This window comes from Podarcis liolepis (assembly GCF_965112155.1).
Source record: "Podarcis liolepis genome assembly, chromosome: 2".
Taxonomy (NCBI): domain Eukaryota; kingdom Metazoa; phylum Chordata; class Lepidosauria; order Squamata; family Lacertidae; genus Podarcis; species Podarcis liolepis.
The window spans coordinates 27,440,844-27,463,181 of record NC_139555.1 but is presented as its reverse complement, the minus strand read 5'-3'; the positions used below and the strand labels follow the sequence as shown (position 1 = coordinate 27,463,181).

The 22,338-nt window shown below is 46.1% G+C and overlaps 1 protein-coding gene across 11 annotated transcripts in view; it reads left to right on the top strand.

Annotated features, from left to right (window-relative positions):
• SDK2 (sidekick cell adhesion molecule 2) overlaps window positions 1-22,338 on the top strand; it is a 346,988-nt gene that overhangs the window by 66,153 nt on the left and 258,497 nt on the right. The window contains exon 1 of one of the 11 annotated variants that reach the window (XM_083489776.1): window positions 19,215-19,308. The exons of the other annotated variants lie outside the window; for them this stretch is intronic. Within the exon in view, the coding sequence (XP_083345902.1) occupies window positions 19,245-19,308 (64 nt within the window). The 5' untranslated portion in view covers window positions 19,215-19,244. Of the gene's footprint in view, window positions 1-19,214; window positions 19,309-22,338 lie in introns of those variants that run through there. 11 annotated transcript variants of the gene reach the window in all.

The following is a 22,338-nucleotide window of genomic DNA, read 5'->3' as shown; positions in this document are numbered from 1 at the left end:
GAATTCCCTTGTTACATCTAGTCTAGCATTGAGTAATGGGCAGGCTGCTTATGTGGCAGTTAGACCTGCAGAGTCCCAGTCAATGCAAAGGGCAGCTGCTCTGAAGCAGATAAATTGAATCAGAGAATCTGGTAAGCACGGGAGTGGATTGCTTCCAAGTAAGCATGGAAATGAATGTACTTTTATTTAAATTTTCAATGTCAAGTAATAAGCACAGACCAGCATAATGTTTACTCTAATTTCCCCTTCTTCTATTTTCCGTGCATATGATGAGCTATTCCGTTTAATGTTTCCCATCTACTGTTAATATATGGATACCAGATCCAACCATTAACCGTCTCATCTTACATGCAATTCAGCAGTACTCCCTTCTTTCCCTGTGAACCAGAAGTGAACCTTCATTGTTCTAAACCAGGCTGAAATTGCAATAGCTACCGTTACAAGAGAAACAAAGCCAGAAAATGCAATGGGTTGCACCTTTTCATGCGAGATGCTGCGTTGCGATTTTTGCATAGGCCATAGAGTACACTTGAGCAGCAAGGAATGATATAGCCAGGTCCCTCTAAATTCAATTTAACTGAAATATTATTCAGTCCCATATTAGCCATGTTAATATGGATTAAGGAAAGGGTTGACCATTTCCTGCTCTGGTATCCTGCCACAGCCATTACCTCTGCCAGCATTGCTTACTTTGAACCATTGTGTTGTGTGTCTAGTAGTAATAAAGTTTAAAAGCTTGTTATCTTGCCCTTCCTCTGTTGCCGCTGTCAATCCCTATATTGGACGAAGAGAGCTGTACATGCAACAAATTTTAAAATGGGGAAGAGCCATGGCAGACCCTTCCAAGTGTTGCTATTTTTCAGGGACAGTCCCGGATTTACAGAAACCATCCTGCTTTCTGATTTGATCCTGGAATGTCCTGGACACCCCTATTTTCATCAGAGAAATGTTGGAGGCTATGGAGTTATCTGGCCCACAAAGCTAAGGAGATACTCAAACAACTTGGAACCCAAACACTGCAAACCTGGAAGTAAGCGTTCCGATTTGCGAACTCTTTTCGGAAGCTGAACATGCTCCGTTTTGAGTGTTACGCTTCCAATTTTAGTGCCACGCTGAGCTCTGTCTGTTTTTGCTAATCATTTTGCATTTTTGTTTTTGCGCCTTCTTTGTTTTGTTTTCGTGACTGTATGGAACCCACTTCAGCTAATGATTGATTGATTGTGTGACTGTAGTACATTGATTATTGCTTTCATTTTATGGATCAATGGTCTCATTAGATAGTAAAATTCATGTTAAATTGCTGTTTTAGGGGTTGGTTTTAAAAGTCTGGAACAGATTAATCCATTTTGCATTACTTTCTATGGGAAAGTGCGCCTTGGTTTTGGAACACTTTGGTTTTGGAACAGACTTCCAGAACTGATTAAGTTTGAGAACCAAGATACCACTGTATAAAGCTAATATTAATATTAGTAATGAAATAGGATGTCCCTATTTTTGTCAGAGAAATGTTGGAGGTTATACCATGGCTATGGCTCAGTGGTAGAACATTTGCTTTATGTGCAGGTTCAGTCCTCAGCATCTCCAGGTAGAGCTTGGAGAGACCCCTGTCTGAAACCCTAGAGGACCACTGCTACTCAGGAAAGATGATACTGAGTTAGATGGACCAGTGATGTGATTCCATATAAGGCAATCTCCTATGTTCCTATTCCACTGCACTATGTGGCTTTCCTAAGCCATTTTCCCTGTGCCCATTCTACCTTAAAAGGCAATGGTCCTTTAAGATAAGAGACCAAGAGGCGGATGTGCAGCTCGCATGGAGGTGTGTTGTGTTTCCAGGTCTGTCCGTGTTGGTTATCTGAGGACAAGGGGTGCTCACCACTGGCAATCAGGTAACTGGCAAATGTCAAGGCTTCCCTCTGCGCATTTCACCACCGTCTTTCGTTTGACCTTCTGTTCATCGGGACATTTTGATTCTCCCCCAGGCTTTTAGGAAGCCCGACTCCTATTATTTTTAAACATAAGGGCATAAATATGGGGATACGGAGTCTGAATAAGGAGAGGAGATGGAAGCCCTTCTGCGGTTTCTTTCTGGGAGAAAAATATGCCTTTGATTTACATGTCAGAATGGATTCGCTCAGCATGAAGCAACATTTTCTTGTAATTTGGCAGCCAGGCAGAAATCACTTTTAGCTATAAAACAAGCTAATGTGAAAATGACAACTGGGCTGTTTTCAGCGCAAAATTTCAGCACGTGTGCGGCGGAGACGAGTGGGAATCCCCTGCTTTAGGGATGGCTTGGGATGAAATGAGGAATGCAAAGACACGTATTCTCATGCTTCCTGACGCTATACGTCCAAACTTTTTACAGAGCTGAGTAAATAAGGGCCACCACCATCCTTTTTTTTAAATAAAATATTTATTAAAGTTTCAGAAAAAGGAATTACATAAAAACAAAAAATACAAGAGTAAAAGACAAAAATAAAAATACAAGAAAAATACAGAATAAATACACTTACAGAAAAAAGAAGAAGAAAAAAAGAAAAATAAAAAGTCAACCTTTCCATATCTTACATTCATGTCCTTGTTTCCCTGACCTCCTCATACCTCCCTTTTTTGTATTCCAATTCAATTAATTAATTCAGCAATTTCTTTCCCAGGCCACCACCATCCTATCCTTTTAGCTGTAGACTGAATAGCCTGCCAGATATCTCAGCACCTCTCTTGAGAGCCAGCAGTTCGGTAATTTTAGACCCTGGGCTTAATTGCCTTTACCATACTACCCCACCCGTCTCTGAAGATGAACTTTAATGTGTGTCCCATCACTTCTTTCAGAATATGGTAAGAAGCCAGCCCTCCTGCTCATCCTGTGGAGCAAGACCCCAGACTTCTACCCCAAAGTCCTGCCTTGCTGGCATCATTGGCAAAGCCTTCCCTAGGCTCTGCACTGACCATCAGCCCAGTATGCCTCAGTTTCTCAAATGGTACAGTGAAGTGGCATATCAACTTCAGAATCCTATGCCTATCTATCTCGTCTGTCTTACCATTATTGTTGTTTTTATATGTACAGTAGTACCTCGGGTTAAGTACTTAATTCGTTCCGGAGGTCCATTCTTAACCTGAAACTGTTCTTAACCTGAAGCACCACTTTAGCTAATGGGGCCTCCTGCTGCTGCTGCCGCGCGACCGCGCTATTTCTATTCTCATCCTGAAGCAAATTCTTAACACAAGGTACTATTTCTGGGTTAGCGGAGTCTGTAACTTGAAGCGTATGTAACCTGAAGTGTATGTAACCCGAGGTACCACTGTATTTGTTAAATTTTGGCAGTTTTGGCAATTCTAATATTTCTTGTAAACTGCTTTTATTACAGCCAATAATGATGATGATGATTATGTAGTATTCCACCTTTCAACAAAAGGTGTTCAAAGCAGTAAAGCACAAAATGACACATGGAAAATAAGAACAGGCAGGAAAAATATTACTGGCATAAGACAAGGGTCATAAAAGGGGTCCCTGCTCCACAGCAGTTCGCAATCTATGCACTGATAATGTGGGGAGATAGCAGAAGGACAAGATGCATGGTCAAGAAAACAATAGGCATTGAGTGGAAGAGACAAGAGTAAAAATGTGCAGATGAGATCGAATGCAGTTACACACATGTAGACATCGTTTCAGCCAAAGAGCTGGCCTGAAGCTTCATGATGGAGGCTTCGTGATGGAGGTGGGCTTTGAGAAGGGATCTGAATGATGATGGTGTAATCTCTAGGGCAACAGTCGCTGCCATAAACACCCACTTCGCTGTTGAGAAAGATAATTCTACAACCCCAATGAATCATGATTTAGAGAAGGGGACTTCAGTCTGTTTAGGACTTCTGCAAGTTATAAGAAGCAGATCAGTGTATCAGAAGTTGCACGGTTAAACCCAGCCTACATTTGGGGCATCTCATCAAAGCGTGAATGTCCGTGGGACAAAAGCTCTTGGCAGGATTTGAAGTCTACAAATGACCGAAAACAGCCTAAATAACTTTGTGCTATCAGGTCAGCTTTTGCCAACCTGGTTTCCTCTTGGGGTGGGGTATGCCGCTGATGGGAGTTGTAGTCCAAAACATTTAGATGGCAGCAGGTTAGCGAAGGCTGTGCTAAGTGAAGGGCATCGAAAGTTGCTCATGTTCTCGGCCACTTTGGTCATTCCTGGGAAAGCTTATAGCTGTCAACATGACCTATCCTCTATCATGGCTTTTAGCTCTCGGTCGCCTGACATTCCCCATCACCTTTAACAAGTATCATGTAGACCGTCACTCTTTTCTTACCCCTCTGGGCAGGCACCAAAGAACTCAGGCCAAGATAAATGGTAGCTCTTCTACTGAGGCCAAAAGCACCTTATCTCGGTTTGCCTGGATCTTTCCCAGGTGGGACCTTGGGTATTTACACTTGCACTTTCTCTGTGGCATGCCACAACATACCACTCTCTAATGGGGATGTATGATTTCCCCCACAGCATGGTAAATTTGTGTCAGGATGCTGCCAGCAGCTCCTGGCTGGTTGCCCAGGAAAGTATAAAGACAAGGAAAAGTTTCTTACAGTCCTTTTTTATTTCAATCTTTACAGAGACAGGCTATAGAACCCATCCTCTTGGGTAACGGCATTGTCCCAAGTGAATCTCCACCCCCGTCTCTCTCTCCCACTTCCTCATTCATCATCATCATCATCTCCTCTATGGGTGCTGCTACGTGGCCTCTGTCTTTGAGCTCTTTGCTCTCCTACTTTTGAGGTTCGCCGGGTTCTGGGAAATGGTGGGTCTGGAATGCTTTCTAATGACAACATGTCAGCCAGGTGTTGTTCTGGCTGTCCCATGACTTCCCAACTTTTCCCCTCATCTGCTTTTGAGCTGCTACCTCCCTCAATCTCCTATTGGAAACCTATACTGTCTTCATCTTCCTCCTCCCTGGAAGGGTCAAGATGGGAAGGCCATCTCCACCTTTCCTCCTCTGCCCAGTCCCAGACAATTTGCAACCTTGTAGTAGCTGCAGCACGATGAAGGAGAACAGGTGGGCAAACCAGAAATTTAGCAACATGGTGGCAAAATCTCCACTGGATGCTTATGAGGCTGTCTGTTAAAAAAATGCAAAATGGGAGGTGATCCAGGTGAGCACTTTCCTGCCCACCCTACAATTCACAGCTAATAATAATAATAATAATAATAATAATAATAATAATAATATAATTTATTATTTATACCCCGCCCATCTGGCTGGGCTTCCCCAGCTACAGGAAGAAGGGCATGCTTAGCCAGTTTTGAAAAGTTGTGTTTGCAGTTCCCAATTGCAGTGGGGGGGAGTTCATCAGCGATCTTTGACTGTCTATCACATTTGTATCCCAGCCTTCCTCCAAGTCTTTCAGGGTTGCATGTGTTTGGAGGGGGGTGGGATATCCTCATAGCGACTCTTGAGAGGTAGGTTTAATCTTAAAGTGGCTGATCCAAGGTCATCCAGTGATTCTCACCCAAATTTCTCTGATCTTTCATACTATCCCCGCCGCATTCTGACCACCACATCGCACCTGCTGTTCCCATAATTCCTCCGCGCATCAGACACGGAACATTGGTGCAGTGTACGTTTTGTGACACACACAAAATAGACTTCTTTATGAGCACATGGAAGCTAGGAATGCACAGTCCCTCTCTCCCTGCTACACTCGTTCATAATAATGCCTGATAGGAGCTTGACCTGTGCATCACACTTTGTATTTATATGAGTAGGTACCCAGACAAATTAACATAGCTGAGATGATTTCAGGTGACAAGACTGTTAACTCTGATTTCATGCCGAAAGTTGGCTGATCCTACAAAATGCAAGCCTGAGGGCTCGTCCACTTCCACTAGAAAAGTGCAGCTAAGTGGTTTTCTGTTTGTCCAGTGCTTTCTAAGCACAGGTCCAAACAGCTTTCCCTTTGCTACAGAAAAACCACTGTGTAGTGCTAAATTGGAGCAAATGTCAATATGGAGAAAATCCAACTGATGTTTCCTCTGATCCAGTGGTAAACAACAGGTTTCCCCAGGAGAAAGCAGCAGGGCAAGTCGACCTGCAGATGAGCCCTTAATGTTCTGGAAAGGAATACATAATTTTGCCGAGAATCAGCTGATTTGAGATTGTGGGAAAGGTAGGTACACACACACACACTTTTATAAATTACATGTGAGTGGAGCTTACAAGCAAGGGGAAGGGCTGTTACTTCTGTTGTAGATCATGGGTAGGCAAACTAAGGCCCCGAGGCTGGATCCGGCCCAATCGCCTTCTAAATGCAGCCCGCGGATGGTCCGGGAATCAGCATGTTTTTACATGAGTAGAATGTGTGCTTTTATTTAAAATGCATCCCTGGGTTATTTGTGGGGCCTGCCTGGTATTTTTACATGAGTAGAATGTGTGCTTTTATTTAAAAGGCATCTCTGGGTTATTTGTGGGGCATAGGAATTTGTTCATATTTTTTTTCCAAAACATAGTCTGGCACCCCACAAGGTCTGAGGGACAGTGGACCAGCCCCCTGCTGAAAAAGTTTGCTGACCACTGTTGTAGATCATCTACTTTAAAGGTAAAGTTAAAGGGACCCCTGACCGTTAGGTCCAGTTGTGGCCGACTCTGGGGTTGCAGCACTCATCTCACTTTATTGGCTTAGGGAGCCGGCGTACAGCTTCCGGATCATGTGGCCAGCATGACTAAGCCGATTCTGGCAAACCAGAGCAGCGCACGGAAACACCGTTTACCTTCCTGCTGGAGTGGTTCCTATTTATCTTCTTGCACTTTGACATGCTTTTGAACTGCTAGGTTGGCAGGAGCAGGGACCGAACAATGGGAGCTCACCCCGTCACAGGGATTCGAACCGCTGACCTTCTGATCGGCAAGCCCTAGGCTCTGTGGTTTAACCCACAGCGCCACCCGCATCCCCTATCATCTACTTTACAAATCCTCAATTCAGTCCCCACCATCTCCAGAATGAAATGTCCCTTCTAAAACGCTGGAGACCAGACATGGTCAACAATACTGGACTGGATGAACAAATGACCTGACTCAGTATATAGCAGCTTCTTCACTTCTCTTCCCAGTCTAATTCCTGTTTGCTCTCATTTTTGTCCCCAGTTTTACTCTATCCTACAGTAAAGCAATACATGTTAAAAAAGAAGAAGAAGGAGAAGGAGGAAGGGTAAGGAGACTTCAACCTCTCCCTGTCCCATGACTTCAGAGTCAGGGCTTTAAAGATAACCACTAGATATCACGAGGCAAGATTGCAGACCCTCCAAGTGTCCCAATTAGTCAGGCACAGTCCCGGATTTACAGAAGCAATCCTGGTTTCTGATTTGATCCCAGAATGTCCCGCTTTTCCTTAGGTCGGCTCTATTTTCATCAGAGAAATGTTGGAGGGTATGGAGACATGTGATCCACTGAGCCAAGGAGATAAGTAACTATACAACCTTCAGAGGACATCTGAAGGCAGCCCTGTTTAGGGAAGTTTTTAAGTGTTTAATGTTTTATTATGTTTCTGTATATGTTGGAAGCCACTCAGAGCAGCTGGGGCAACCCAGTCCGATCAGTGGGGTATAAATAATAAAATTATTATTATTAGGAAATAGGACATCCCTGTTTTCATCAGAGAAATATTTGGAGTGTATGAGATTATGTTTCAGGCATAAGGGCTGTTTTGAGACTCACCTCTGGAATAGGAATAATGGCTCTGAGAGAGTAGTTGAGACTATTTAGCAGTGATGGGGAAACTGTGGCTCTTCCAGTGCTGTTGGACTACATCTCCCATCTCCCCTGACCATTAGCCATGCTGGCTGTGGCTGATAGGAGTTAGACTCCAGGAATATCTGGAGGACCACAGATTCTTCATCCCGGGTGTAGAAGCAGTACCTGCCTCAGTAGTGGAATGCTCAGAGCCATTCACTGCAACCCATATATTTGGGGTTGGGGGGGGCATGTCAAAGCCATATGTCTTGTTGACGCATGCTGGAGCCCAGGACTTCTCTTTTTTTAGAAATCCGCTACTGACTAGGCAGCATTTGGAAATGCAGCAGCTGCCTTTTTGGCTTCTACAGACCTCACCTGTTTGTGTGCACCTGGATCTCACCTTGGTCTCTCTTCTTACCTTGCAAGTCACCACCTAAAGTGCAATTCCTTCCCCTCGGGGTCCTTCCTTGCTGTTGGAACTGCTCCTGAAAGCTGTCTCCCTTCTGTCTCTTTCTCTCTCTCTCTCTGCTGGAGCGTTACTGACATTGAGTCACTCATCGGAGTGAGTCACAAGAGACCTAAGAGCGGCCCAGAGACCGAGGAGCCATAAGTATCTGTGTCTGGTCTGTCTGAGGGAATTTATAATCTTTTAAGAAGTTTAAGGCAGAAGGTGTCCAGGGCTGCTAGTTAGGACAATGTTATTGATTAATTGAGTGAGGTGTCGGTGTGCGTGCGAGCGTGCATGGAAAGAGGTCAAGGATTAAACAAGGCCTGCAAGGGAGCAAAGTTTCTGAACACATTTTGACTGGCCAGGCTACTAATAGGTAGCAAAGGGCATTCATTAGAGGATGCTGGAATAAGGTTGCAAGACAGTGTTAATTGCCGAGCTTGTGTGTCTTTTAAATAGCCACTTCCTCCCTTCTCTGTGTTGTGGATATTTTATGTGGCAGCATGTTTCTGTGCTGTCTGCATTTCCTCTGAGCGTTTCCTGTGGCTGCATTTAGGTGTGCACAGTATTTTTGTGTTTTATCAACAGTGTGTGTCATAATCTTGTGTGGGAGTCGGGGAATCATATGCCTTCTATTCTCAGTGTATCTTTGGCACTCTCTCTCTATGGCTCTGCCATGCAGCAGGGGCCAGCAGCTTCCTTAAAACTGCACCATTTATGGCTATCTTCTGAGTCCAGTGACAGAGGCGATGTGTCTCTGAACACCAGTCCCAGGGCATCATAGGTGGGGAGAGCACTGATTTCTCGCGGGCTTCTGGTTGGCCACTGTGAGAACAGGATGTTGCTCAGGGGAACCCTTGGCCTGATCCAGAGGGTCTTTTCTTATGTTCTCTTCTGGAGGGAGCCGGCTATGTCTACCCTGGAGAAGAGAAGACCGAGAGGTGATATGATTGCCTTCAAATTTCCGAAGGGCTGTCACATGCAAGATGGAGCATGCTTGTTTTCTGCTGCTCCAGAGGGTACGACCCAAATCAATGGATTCAAATTAAAAGGAAGGAGATTCCTACTAAGCTTTCGGGGGAAACTTTCTAATGGTAAGAGCTGTTGTGAGAGTGGAATAGACTACTTCAGAAGGTGGTGGACTTTCCTTCATTGGAGGTTTTTAAACAGATATTGGGTGGCCACCTGTGAGGGATTATTTACTGTAGGTGCGATTCCTGCATTGCAGGGGTTTGGACCAGTTGACCCTTTGGGTCTCCCTTCCAGCTCTAGAATTCTATGATTCTACAGACTGCCCCTCTCTGGTATAACACTGCTTCTCTCACACAGTGCTAAACCCCCACCACATAACTAGTTTCCTTAAAACATTTTTGAGACTCTCTGGAGGTTGAGGATCCACTTACTTTCTTCTCCTCGCATTCCCCCACAAAATACCGCCGTACCTTGGTTTTCGAACAGCTCAGTTCTCAAATGTTTAGGCACCTGAATGCCTCAAACCCAGAAGTGACTGTTCCGGTTTTCAAACTTTCTTTTGGAAGCTGAACGTCCGATGGGGCTTCCGCAGTTTCTAATTGGCTGCAGGAGCTTCCTGCAGCCGATCAGAAGCCATGCTTTGGTTTCTGAACGTTTTGGAACAGATTCTGTTCAACTTCCAAGGTATGACTGTACCACCCGATGCCTCTTGTCAACTAGCTGAGAAGAGGCAGGGCATGCAGAGTGAGATTGTGCCCCAGATTCTTCTAGGAAGTATCTAACTGAACAGATCTGCTAGTTTAAGGATTTCTGCTTGCACAATGCAATTTCTCCTCCTCTCTTTACATGCCCTCTAAATCTGTTCTGGGGGTTCCCCTAACCACCCAGAGCAGATTTGGGGTAAAGGTAAGGTGAAGGACCCCTGGATGGTTAAGTCCAGTAAAAGGCGACTATGGGGTGCCTCGCTCATCTCACTTTCAGGCTGAGGGAGCCGGCGTTTGTCCACAGACAGCTTTCTGGTTATGTGGCCAGCATAACTAAACCGCTTCTCGTGCAACGGGACACTGTGATGGAAGCCAGAGCGCATGGGAGCATAGGAGCACATGGAGAGAGGCTAGGAAGTAGAAGTTCTATTCCACAAGCAGAAATCCCTGCATTAGTGAATCTGTTCAGCTGGATACCACCCTCTGTGCTATTACAAAGGACTCCAAGATAAGTGTTTACATTGTAAGCTATCTCCTGCTTATTGCTGTTATTGGCTTGGCTGATGGCACTTCCTGCATAGAGCTGAGGTGCTCACTTTGTCTTTACTTTGCATGAGGAATAAATACCTGCCAAGCCAAGTGTAGCCCACCAGACAGCTGAGCATCACCTCAAGTTTAGTTAGATGCCCTGCTTGAAGTGAGCATGTTCTCTGGAGTCTGTTACAAGAGTGTGGGATCGCTCTGGGGCTCAATCTCACTTTGTAGAGCTTTCCTGCCTCTGACCCTTAGGAACACATCAACAATTCTGCTGGATCAAGCCAAAATCCCATCTACTCCAGCATCCCTTTCCCAGGCTAACAACCAGATGCCTGTGGAAAACTCACCAACAGGACATAAGGCAATAGTCCTCTCCTGCACATGTCCCCCTGTGTGTGGTATTCAGAGGTGTCTCTGATCCTAGATTTAATATATCTCCATCATGGCAAGTAGACATGGATAGCCTTATCCTTCATGAATTTGTCTTGCCACCCTTTAAAGCTGGCAGTCATCACAATTCAAACTAGTGCAACTAACACGGAATGTGTGCATCCTTTTGACTTTTATCTTCCACCAGTCAATTTCAGCGGGTGACCCCAGGTTCTTACATTATGAAAAAAAGGAGAAATACGCCTCCCTATTTGCTTTCTCCACTTACTCTTTTTCCTTCCATAACCCAGTTGCTTCTTATAAATGGGGAAGAGCGAGCGTCTTAACGAGGAAAAAAATAAAACCATGAAGCAGGGCAGGGAGTCCGATGAATCCTTTTGAAGGGGGCGAGTTCAGTTCGCTTGCCAGTTGTTGTCAGCATTGCACCTGGTACTAGAGCTGATTTGGGGCAGAGGGCAGCTGCCTGCTATCTTCTTTCCAAATAAATCCTCCCAGGGAGAATGTAAGGAGATAGCAGAAATCGGCCCGTGAGTAAGCCAAGTAACTTGCTGCTTTATCATAAGACACTGTGTTTGTGACACAGGGAACGATGCCAGGCAGCTGATGATGCTACCTCTTCTCTGAGTTTGTCAAGTCCTTCCCATAATTCAGCCCACTAGACTGTAACCTCCTGGAGCTCACTTTCCCATTATCCCTCCCACCCCCTGAAACCCAGCGGCAATTATAAATCTATTATTTATTGGCAGAGTCAGGCAGTAAGATATTTCCACTCTCATTCCATTACTTCTTTCATTTCTGCATTCGGTGGTGGTGGGGATTGCTGACATCCTGCTTGGGAGAGGAGACATTCCACCTGGGCTCATTGGCTCTCACAGCAGAGGTGCCGTACATCCTCTTTCGATGTGATTTGGTGGGGGGAGATACAGACACACCGGTATGGGTAGGAACGGGAAGAGAAAATGTGAAGGTGTTGTTATTTTTGCTTCTGCTGAACTGGTCAGACCTGAGTGGGTTTACAGCCCTGAGTGTAAACTCCTTGTAGCCATCTGATTGTGCCTTTTAAATATGTGGAAATAGACTTTGCCGCACCTGGGGCCATGCGGGAGAGGCCTCCCGCAAACCTCCTGTTTTAAACTTTCATGATCCATCGGTTCTTCTGCTCCATCCTCCCCTCTCTCCCAGTCACCCCCAAGGTGCCTTATTAGCTCACTGAATATCCGAGATGACAACAGGTAAAGGGTGCTATTTTTAAACCATCATCTTCTGGCAGGTGCGTTCGCCACCGACCCGCTAACCTGAGCTGTGAATGCGTAGCTCCTGGCTCAGCAAGTGGGGAGGGGCAGCTCTAGGGCATTCAAAAACACTCCCTGAAACAGATCCGCACACACGGAGAATCAAGGTTAGGCTCCGCACGTGGGTTGCACCAATCAACTGGCCAACCCACACCTCCGCCCCCCTCGCTACCCTCTGAGCTCATTAATTCCAACAGTCTGGGTGTGAGGAGAGCTCCCAGAGCTCTCTGCCATATTCTTGCAGCAGCTGGCTTTCTCTCCTTGTATCAGCCAGGTGAATTTTAAAATCCAACTTTGCAGTTCTTCTGCTTTGGAGAGCACGTTCTGTTTGTGTCTCCAGGCGGCAAACCGTGAAGCTCTTCCTCGGACTCTTCCCCACCCGCCCCCAGCAGCACCACCTCTCCTTGTGACAGGTTTGACCGAGGGGTAGGTGAAAGGAGGTGTCTGCCGTAAAACACGTCTGCCCCACGGAGCTGCGAACACACAAACAGCAGCCTTGTTGCTTGTCTTTCCAAAAATGAGAGTAAGTCCAGCAGCTGGCAGGAGGGCTGGTTCGATACCCTTCGCACAGAGCCGGGAACGCAAATGTTGTTGTTTATTGTGCCAGGTATGAAATGGTGAGTTCCCTTGGCCATGCTCATTTAGAGTTGCCATGCATCCCAAATGGAACCAGGCCTACCTTGAATAGGCATGGCAGAGGGCATCATATAACCAAATTAGCATATGGTTGATAATACACACATATACACCTTTCCAACAAAATAAATCCTGTAATGAAATTCAAAATGTGTCATGAAAATGAGCATAATTTGCTCATCTTGCCTCTTTTGTTCTTAAGAGTCCCCAGCTGCATGACACAATGGCTTGGGCATGTAACATTGAGTTCCCCACGCCTATCTCTCTGTGCAAGCCAACATCTGGGTAGTGCCCAGACCTTTTGGCTATCGCCCCTGCATCTCATCACCCTAGATTGTGTGTCCTGCTGTTTTTGTGATTCCAAATTCATAGTCCCAAGAGGAATAATAATAATAATAATAATAATAATAATAATAATAATAATAATAGTAATAATAATAAATTTATACCCCGTCCCCCCCCCCGCCCATCTGGCTGGGCTTCCCCAGCCACTCTGGGCAGCTTCCAACAAAATATTAAAATACAGTAATGCACCAAACATTAAAAGCTTCAGATGTCTTCTAAAAGTCTGGTAGTTGTTGTTCTCTTTAACATCTGGTGGGAGGGCATTCCACAGGGCAGGTGCCACTGCCGAGAAGGCCCTCTGCCTGGTTCCCTGTAACTTGGCTTCTCGCAGTGAGGGAACCGCCAGAAGGCCCTTGGCGCTGGACCTCAGGGTATGATGGGGTCTTTGGCAACCTCAATGCACAGTACCATGAGTCAATGTATTATTTGTATTAGGTACTGATTTCAGTACTGAGAGTTTGTTTTGGTATTTTGTCCTCTAATGGACCCAAAGCCTCTACGTTGCTTTTTAGTGCCAGCCTTTCAAGGACTTGTGTTCTGGTGGGGCTGATCCATGGAGTGTCTCATTCAACTCCCCCACTGGGCACCAGTTCTTCAGCACACCTTACCACCAGCAAAGGGGCCACTCCTTTTTGGCAGCCCATGCTATGTGTTTCTTATAATCTCCTTTTCATGGCTACAGGGGGTGGGAGTTGGGAATACTTGAATTCAGAAAGTCTGCACTGTGCTGAGGCTCCTCCAAGGATCATTCTCCATCATCCACTGCCCACCAGTGTCCCTCGCTTCTCCCAGTTTGGCTTCCACTCTGTCCTTTCATTTGCTTCAAGAGAACTATTAACTGGAGACAAATGAGTTTGGAATGGCGTTACCCAGTGTACAGGCCTCCTATGATGATTATTTTATTACGAGAAGAGGAAAAGGGGGCATCTGGGCAGATTAAGCATTCTGTCCAAAAGAAAGTGAAAGGTTCAGTGAAATTATACCCTGCTAAGTTCATGTTTCCCAAAAAGGGAAGGGATGGTCAGTCTTGTAAGAACAACCTCAAATAACTCTCAAATGGACCATCCTGTTTATTAGAGTGAATTCTCTAATTCAAAAGAGGAAAAGTGGTTTTGCTCAGTGATACACCACTACTCTGCAGGGAAGCTGTACCTTTGCTCCAGTATGCTCCCATGTATTCTCTGAGAGGTGTTTAGTGGCTGCTTGGGTCTCAACTGCCTTGATTTCCTCCATGTGCAGCTGAGCATGAGACCCCTGCAGTTCCGGTTCCTATGGCTCTCCAATCCTTGCAGGAATACCTTTAACAAGCTCTTCTGGGAATCACCACCTGAAATGTTTTGTTGTGGACTTGGGGGGGGGGGTTAGGACTTGCGTCTGAAACCCTGGAGAGCTGCTGTCAGTCAGTACAGGGAATAATACTGAGCTAGATGGTCTGACTCTGTATAAAGCAGCTTCTTGTGAGGTGCTGCCTGACACGATTGTAGGGTCTGACAAGTATTTGCAAGATCGTGATTGCTTGCACTCCATCCTATTTTGAAGGACAGTCCTAATGTGATTTTCAGAGTGCTGTTTCTCCCCCCCCCCCCCCGGCCCCACAAGACCTTTCTGTTTGGTATGATACATCATAGTGAGAGGTTGTTCCAGTGTCAATGTTTTTCTAACTGGGTGTGCACACCTTAAATCTCCTGGGTACGGAAGGACACAGATTTAACACAAATAAAAATAGAGAATTTAGTCCATCCATCTCCCCAGTTGTCTGCCTTTGTGTTTGATTGTACCACTCCACTGTCCATCACTCCATGATGCCTGTGTGTGTGTGTGTGTGTGTGTGTGTGTTCAGAAAAGACCAGGCACACCAAACTTGAACACTGTGAGTTTTGAGAGGTGCTGCAATTCAACCTGCTAACCCCCTGTTTTCTGCAGTGACTGTGTTGACAAAGTGACTCTCCCTCTTCCTCCTCCCACCTCCCACCTCCCAACCCCAGTCGCCTTGTCCTCTTGTTTCGCTTCCACCTAGCTGCTGTTGGGACTGATTGATTAGGAAGGACGTCTGGTCGTGCTGAGGAACAGGCCAGTCCCCGTCATCCGTGTGCACTGATGTGGCCTGACAAGTGGGTTTGTGCTGAAAATGTGGATTTATAACATTGGCGGCATGCTGGGAGGTGGGGGGGGGGAAGAGCACGGAGCGTTGGCGGGGGTGGCTGAGAAAAGACCACACGAGCTGACAAGCGGCAAATGAAGATGAAGCATCAGGCTGTGGCCTACTGTCCCCTTGGGAACTTCTCATGTACACCTATCTACGGGGGGAAGCTACAAGGGAGCCAGCCCTCTTCAGACGAAGAGCTGGTACGTGCTCTGTAGTTTTGTTTTCCAAGGAAAGGTGGAAGAGGCACAACTTCCTATGTCAAGCAAGAAGAAGAAGATGAGCCATGCTCATCCATCCATGCAGCTGTGTTTCTCTCTGGCAAATGACCCCTTTGCTCTTGGCTGCAAAGGCCCCAGAAAGCAGCTGTCAGCAGCTTCCCTTTACCTGGTGGTAGTTCAAGGTATGACGATCCAAACCTTAGCTACAGAATCAGCCTTGCAGTGGGAGAATGGATGAATGGTTTCAAAGGAATGTTGTTGATAAGTCTGTCACTCACCGAACGATGTTGGTGAACGAGCATGGAAGGTGCATGTTCCTAAGTTTCGGTGCTTTCTGAAATTTCAACTTGAAATGTTGTTTCTCAATTGTTCATTTTAAAAGTGTGGCTTGGGAAGCAGCTACTTTTTTTGTTTCGGACACAGCTTCATTACTTGTCCGTGCATCTTCATTTGTTACCTGCTCGCTTGCGATTGGGTGATTGGCGCCGCACGATGCAGAGCACAGGGTTTGATTGGTAGGCGCTATTAAGCGCTGTTGACATTTTGAATAGTTCAGATGTCACTGCACACTAATCAGACACAAGCTACATACTTAATAAATAATTACGTGTGGGTTTTATATTTTTTTAAAAGGTGACTTCAAGTAGGATTTAATCAAGCTGAGGTTGGTATGGTTTCAAACAGCTGGATCAGATGTGAAAAGATGTTATTAATGGAAATAAATCTTCAATGCAGTGTGTAAATCTCATAAACCGGGCTCATTTCAAAATTACAAGGAAGTCTTTATGGAGGAGCCTTGTCTTAATCCTTGGTTTGGAGTGCTAGCTGCCAAAAGTTAGTGAAATAACTGTTGTCGCTCAGAGAAGCAAGGTATAATAATAATAATAATAATAATAATAATAATAATAATAATTTATTATTTGTACCCCGCCCATCTGGCTGGGTTTCCCCAGCCACTCTGGGCGGCTTCCACAAAGACCAAAAATACACTAATATGTCATACATTAAAAACTTCCCTGAACAGGGCTGCCTTAAGATGTCTTCTGAATGCCAGGTAGTGGTTTATCTCTTTAACATCTGATGGGAGGGCGTTCCACAGGGCGGGCGCCACTACCGAGAAGGCCGTCTGCCTGGTTCCCTGTAGCTTTGCTTCTCGCAATGAGGGAACCGCCAGAAGGCCCTCGGCACTGAACCTCAGCGTCCGGGCAGAACGATGGGGGTGGAGACGCTCCTTTAGGTATACTGGGCCGAGGCCGTTTAGGGCTTTAAAGGTCAACACCAACACTTTGAATTGTGCTCGGAAACGTACTGGGAGCCAATGTAGGTCTTTCAAGACCGGTGTTATGTGGTCTTGGCGGCCGCCCCCAGTCACCAGTCTAGCTGCCGCATTCTGGATTAGTTGTAGTTTACGGGTCACCTTCAAAGGTAGCCCCACGTAGAGCACATTGCAGTAGTCCAAGCGGGAGATAACTAGAGCATGCACCACTCTGGCAAGACAGTCCATGGGCAGGTAGGGTCTCAGCCTGCATAGCAGATGGAGCTGGTAGATAGCTGCCCTGGATACAGAATTGACCTGCGCCTCCATGGACAGCTGTGAGTCCAAAATGACTCCCAGGCTGCGCACCTGGTCCTTCAGGGGCACAGTTCAGGTAGCTCTGAGGAGAGTGGCAAAACTGGAATAATATGATCTAAGGAAGTGAAACTCCTCGCTCTGTCGGCACATGGGTATGTATGTGCATGAAGGTTTAGTTAGGTGTGTTTATGGATGTTTGTGGATGTGGGCAGCACTGGTAGGGGTTGAATGAGCTGGCAGTGAAAGGACTGAAACAAGGAACATTATCCTCCTGTTCTTTTGGTATGTTTGTATTTAAATATGTTGGTGGGAGCAAGTTTGTGACTCTTTTTAAAAACGCTGGGGTTGGCTCAAGACAATTTGCTGCCTTAGCCTAAGGACAACATAGCATACCATCCCATTTCATATGCAGACTCCAACTGGACTGACAGTCAAATCTTACTTCAACACTAGCAATTTAGAAGGCGACTGGGCCGCATCCAGCCCCTGGGCCTTAGGTTCCCTACCCCTGATCTAGGATCATTATCTGTACATCCTTTCACTGGCTGCGGAAACAAAGGATCTATAAACTTCCCTTCTTATCATAATTTTAGGACTGTGTAGGCCAAGTTAACCTGGCAGCAGAGCAGCAGTGGAACAATGATTGATTAGCTTTGTTGCTTCTGTTGTTCCTGTGTGTATACATGCACATTTAGAAGTTCTGGACTCTCTAGCCACACACACAAAAAGTCACGAAGCTGATTTAATATTTATAAAACAAAACAAAAAAGACCTCCAGAGATATTCGAAGATAATCCACATGAAGCTTAGGAGGTGGTGAAAGCACGGGTTATTGCTATCCATACGTACATATGCAGGTAAAAAAAGATAAAGGACCCCTGGACGGTTAAGTCCAGTCAAAGGAGACCCTGGGCAGCTAACAACAACAACAACAACACATCAAACATTCATCAAATCAGAAACCAGGACGTCGTCTGTAAATCCAGGACTATCCCTGGAAAATAGGGGTACTTGGAGGGTCTGCAATCTGGGCAAAGCAGCTAGGAAAATGCCTTCGCTACAAAGGCTTTTAAAGGTTTCCTTCTTTCTTCTTTAAAGCTTAAGTCACAGTGGCAAATCATTGATGTTCCAGGCATTCTCCTGGCAGAAGGATGCCTTTGGCCCTTTCTCAGAGCTCAGGTGCCAGAGGTGGCGGAGAAACCACCAGCGCTGCTGCTGCTGCTGCTGCTGCTGCTGCTATCTCAGCAGCAAAGAAGGCCAGAGAGAGAGAGGGGTTGTGAGGAAGGGAGGGGGGAGATGAGAATGTAGAAAAAGGTGTGGGTCCCAGTGGCGGTGGTGGAGCATAATGAAGTTGGACGGCACTGTGCTAACAGCCTCAGAAGTCTGCTGCTGGTCCATTCGTTGTTATGAATTGGCAGGATGACGGAAAGAAGATCCTGGCAAGGGGTGGAGCAGGGGATGGGGAAAGGAAGTACTCACAGGATGATATAGGATGGCGAGGGGTGGGAACCAGAGCAGCTGGACAAGAGCCAGAGGGGGCCCCTCTCTCCATAGATGGGCTTTGAGGCGTAGGGAGCTGCAGGAGTGATGCTCTAGGAAGCTGAGACAGGCAAGGGCCCACAGCCCAGCTCCCTAGCTGGCCAGGTGGGGCTCATTAGCTCTGGGAAGAGAAATGTGATTCCACAGCTGGAGTCGGCTCAGAACAGGTGAGGGTCACCTGCCTCATCAAGCCCAGAGGCTGCAATCAGCAGGCCGAGTACAAAAGGGAAGCAGAGCTGAGGTGCTGTGTCTGTTCAGCTGCCCGGGTTGATGGGCCTCGGCTTGGATGTTCCTGGACTTATATGGGCCTGTGCTTCGGGTTTGATTCTGGACTGTGTCTTGAATGCTGGACTTCAGTACTTGGGCTGACCCTGGACTGTTGTTTCCTGACCTTTGACTGCATAGATTGATTGACTCCCCCCCCCCCCCCGAGTTTGAACTTTGGACTTGACATGCTGACTTGCCGTCAGGCAAGATGAGGCGACCATTTCAGGAGACACGATCCACAGGGGCAACAGATCTGGCCTCCAAGGAATGCATCGCCTGCTAGTGCAGTGGCAATGATGGCTGTGTCCTTGGAGGCCAGATAAGCCTCCTTCTCGGCAGCACCCGCCCTATGCTGCCTCCACAGCGGCAAATAGGAGGCAAAGCTGGTCTCCTCCAACCCCTAGAGAGGAAATAGTGGGGTGCCCTTTGGAGTCTCCTGAGCTGTGCACCTGCCTGGCATGATTAAATGCAGGTCTCCCCCCCCCCCTTGCATCCATCTTCGATTCTCGCTTCAACAGTCAGGTAAGGTCGAATTGGATTCCTCCCTTGTTCCTGAGGTAGATCTTCACTCTCTCTCCCTTGATCCCAATGTAGATCTTTGTCCCACCCTTGCTCCTGGTGTACATGTTCTCTCACTCCTCCTTCCCTGGAGGGGAGGGACGCCATTTTGTGGTCCGCCTCAGGTGTCAAAATGTCTGGGGCCGGCCCTGTGCTGGTGCTGCATCCAGCCCTAGATAGATGAACACCAGAGAGGCCCAAATTCACCCCCTTGCTTAACCACAAAGCTTATTCATGTGACTTTGGGCCAGACACATTTCTTTCAACCGAACTTCTCTCACAGGGTTGTTGTATTGATAAAGAGGGGAAACCCTGTATGCTACCCTGAGCCCCTCAGAAGTAATCCGGGAATTTTTTTTATTTTATTTTTTTAAAGAAAATCTAGTGCATCAAAAGATCCATTTTTAACATACCAAGTTGTCTGCCCTATCTGTAGTGACAGTGACTAGAAAGACTTGAAATGGTATGGGGGAATAAAAAAAAAAGAGTGATTTTCTGAGGCGATTTTCTGAAGAGGAAACCTTTCCTCTGCTTCCCTCAGCGGCTGGCTGAGAAGAAATGTTCTCCTCTCAGAGGGACAAGTTTGGCCGTTGGAACAGAACAAAAGTGCTGTGTGTTGGGGGGGCTTCTTGAAAGGGGAAATATTGGCTTTTCCAATGTGGTGGGCTGGGCAAGGCTGGCATTTCTCGAGCAGAGCGAGGAGCTGCCTCAATAGGCGCTTCTATGCTTTCCCCAGCTCCTACAGACAGTGGCTCTTTCTCAGCTTGTGTCAACATCCCCAAGCGAGTGAATGGAACTCTGTTAGCCAGCTGGGATTAAGGCTGCTCCAGCAGCTATGGAGAAGATTGATTTGGGGCCAGGCCCAGAGATGTGAATGAACAAAATATGCCCGGGGGCCAAAGCTTTTGCCGCCACAGAGGCTCCCTTTCCCTTTGACGTAGGAGGGCGGGGGGCTGGTGGAAGGAGATGGAAAGAGGCAGCTCTCAAGCTGGTGTTTGAAAGTCATCTTCTGTTCTATGACCAACGTGGCTTCTGTAATTCTGCCAGTCTCAACAGCCATTCTGTGGTGAATCCCCTCGAAAACGATTATTTGCCTCACCCCCTTAGTCTCCCACAGAATGCTGTTGAAGGCCGGCAGAATCGCTGTCCTTCAAATGATTTTAGTTTTATTTGTTTCTTCTTGTTTTTTGAGAAGGGAAAAGGTGACGGCTGGGTCATTGCAGACACTGTGCCACAAAGGCTCTAAAGGAATTGCCAACTTACTGGTTTTTAACTGGGCTTATTGCTTGCTTTTTGTCTCGGTGGTTGTTGCACTGTGTTGTTGTTGTTGCGCTGTTGTTGTTGTTGTTGTTTCACTGCTTCAGGGCTTCCCAAAGGCATCTGGTCAGCCATGGTGGGAAGCAGTATATTTGGGGGAAATACCCCCGAGAAAATATTGGCAAATTAAGTTAATGGAATATGCAGAAATGGCTAAACTAACAGAATTTAGAATTTAGAAACAGACTCAGAAATCAGGACAATAACAAATTTAAAAATGAATAGGAATTTTTTTATTGCAGATATATCAAAGCATTGTATACAAGTTGATACATCAGCAGGATTCTAATAAACATTTGCAGTATTATGATAACAGAATCAGATATGTATAGATGGAAAATAAGATATGGACATGTATACATGAATAATAAATATAATGGAACCATGGAGAGGGTAGAGGGAAGTCAAGAGATTGGAGAAATCCCACATTGTGATATTGTATTGATGTTTATTTTATATTGTTTGTTATGAATAAAACCAATATTTATTTATTTTAAAGGAAACAGTATATTGAACAAAGATGGGTCTTTGGTCTGATCTAGCCGGGCTCTTCTTATCTTAGCCTTCTTATGACATACCAAACGAGAGAGGCAGTGTGGTGTAGTGGTTAGAGTGCTGGACTAGGACCTAGGAGACCAGGGTTCAATCTCCACTTGGCAGTGAACCCCACTGTGTGATCTTAAGCCAGTCACCATCTCTCAGCTGAAATCTACCTCACAGGGCTGTTGTGAGGACAAAATGGGGAGTAAATGAAGTGCATACAGTACCTTGAACTCCTTGGAGGAAATGTGGGAGATAAATGTAATAAATAAAACAAACAACAGCAACCCCCACCAACCCTCTTAAGTATTGGAGTCTAAGATAAATACATGCATATATGTGAACTTGTGTAATGGCGCGGTTTCCTTTCCCATCTTGTATTCAAGTTGCAACTTTCCTGTGGACTCTGCATGACTTTGCTATTATCTGTATGGCCTGAGCATCATTTGGTGGGGTATGTGCATTAATGATGACCAGATCCAGAGTACCACATCCAGGTAGCTAGTGCTGGAAGTGGAGAGGGCAACATACAGTTGGGTTCATTTAGAGCTCCTTCAGACATTCCATAGTAGCAGTGAAAGGGAAAATGCGGCTGACTCAGGGCTTCCTTTTCCCACGCTTCTGGTTCTATCTTTTGTGGGGAGATCGCGTTGCAGGAGCCCAGGGGTGGGGGCACGTCTGCTTTGGACCTGAAATGGAGAAGAGAGGATGCACAAGTCACTTGTGCTTTGCTTCTCTTGCAAGCTGACTGTCCGAAGCTGCTTTCTGATGAAGCTGCATTTCCATGTCAGAAAACATGTAGAAAATGTAAAGCCTTCCTTACAAGTAGGATATGGAATAGCTGAGGAGGTGCTAGAATTAGATTTGTGCATCAGCTGGCAGGAACCATCCTACACCTTTACTAGCGATAAACACTCCTGAGCCTCAGCTGTTAAGAGAGATTTCAGGATCAGATTCTCTCTCCTTTGAAAAGGTCTTCAGCTCCTTTTTTGCTTCTCCAAACCCATCATGATCTTAACACGGTGGAGTGGGTGAGGAAAATGAGGCATAGCTCCAGTTGAATGAATAGAAGAGATCTTAATGAATTGAGCACTGCATTGACTTTTTAAAGCATGTTAGAGACCGGGAAATAATGCA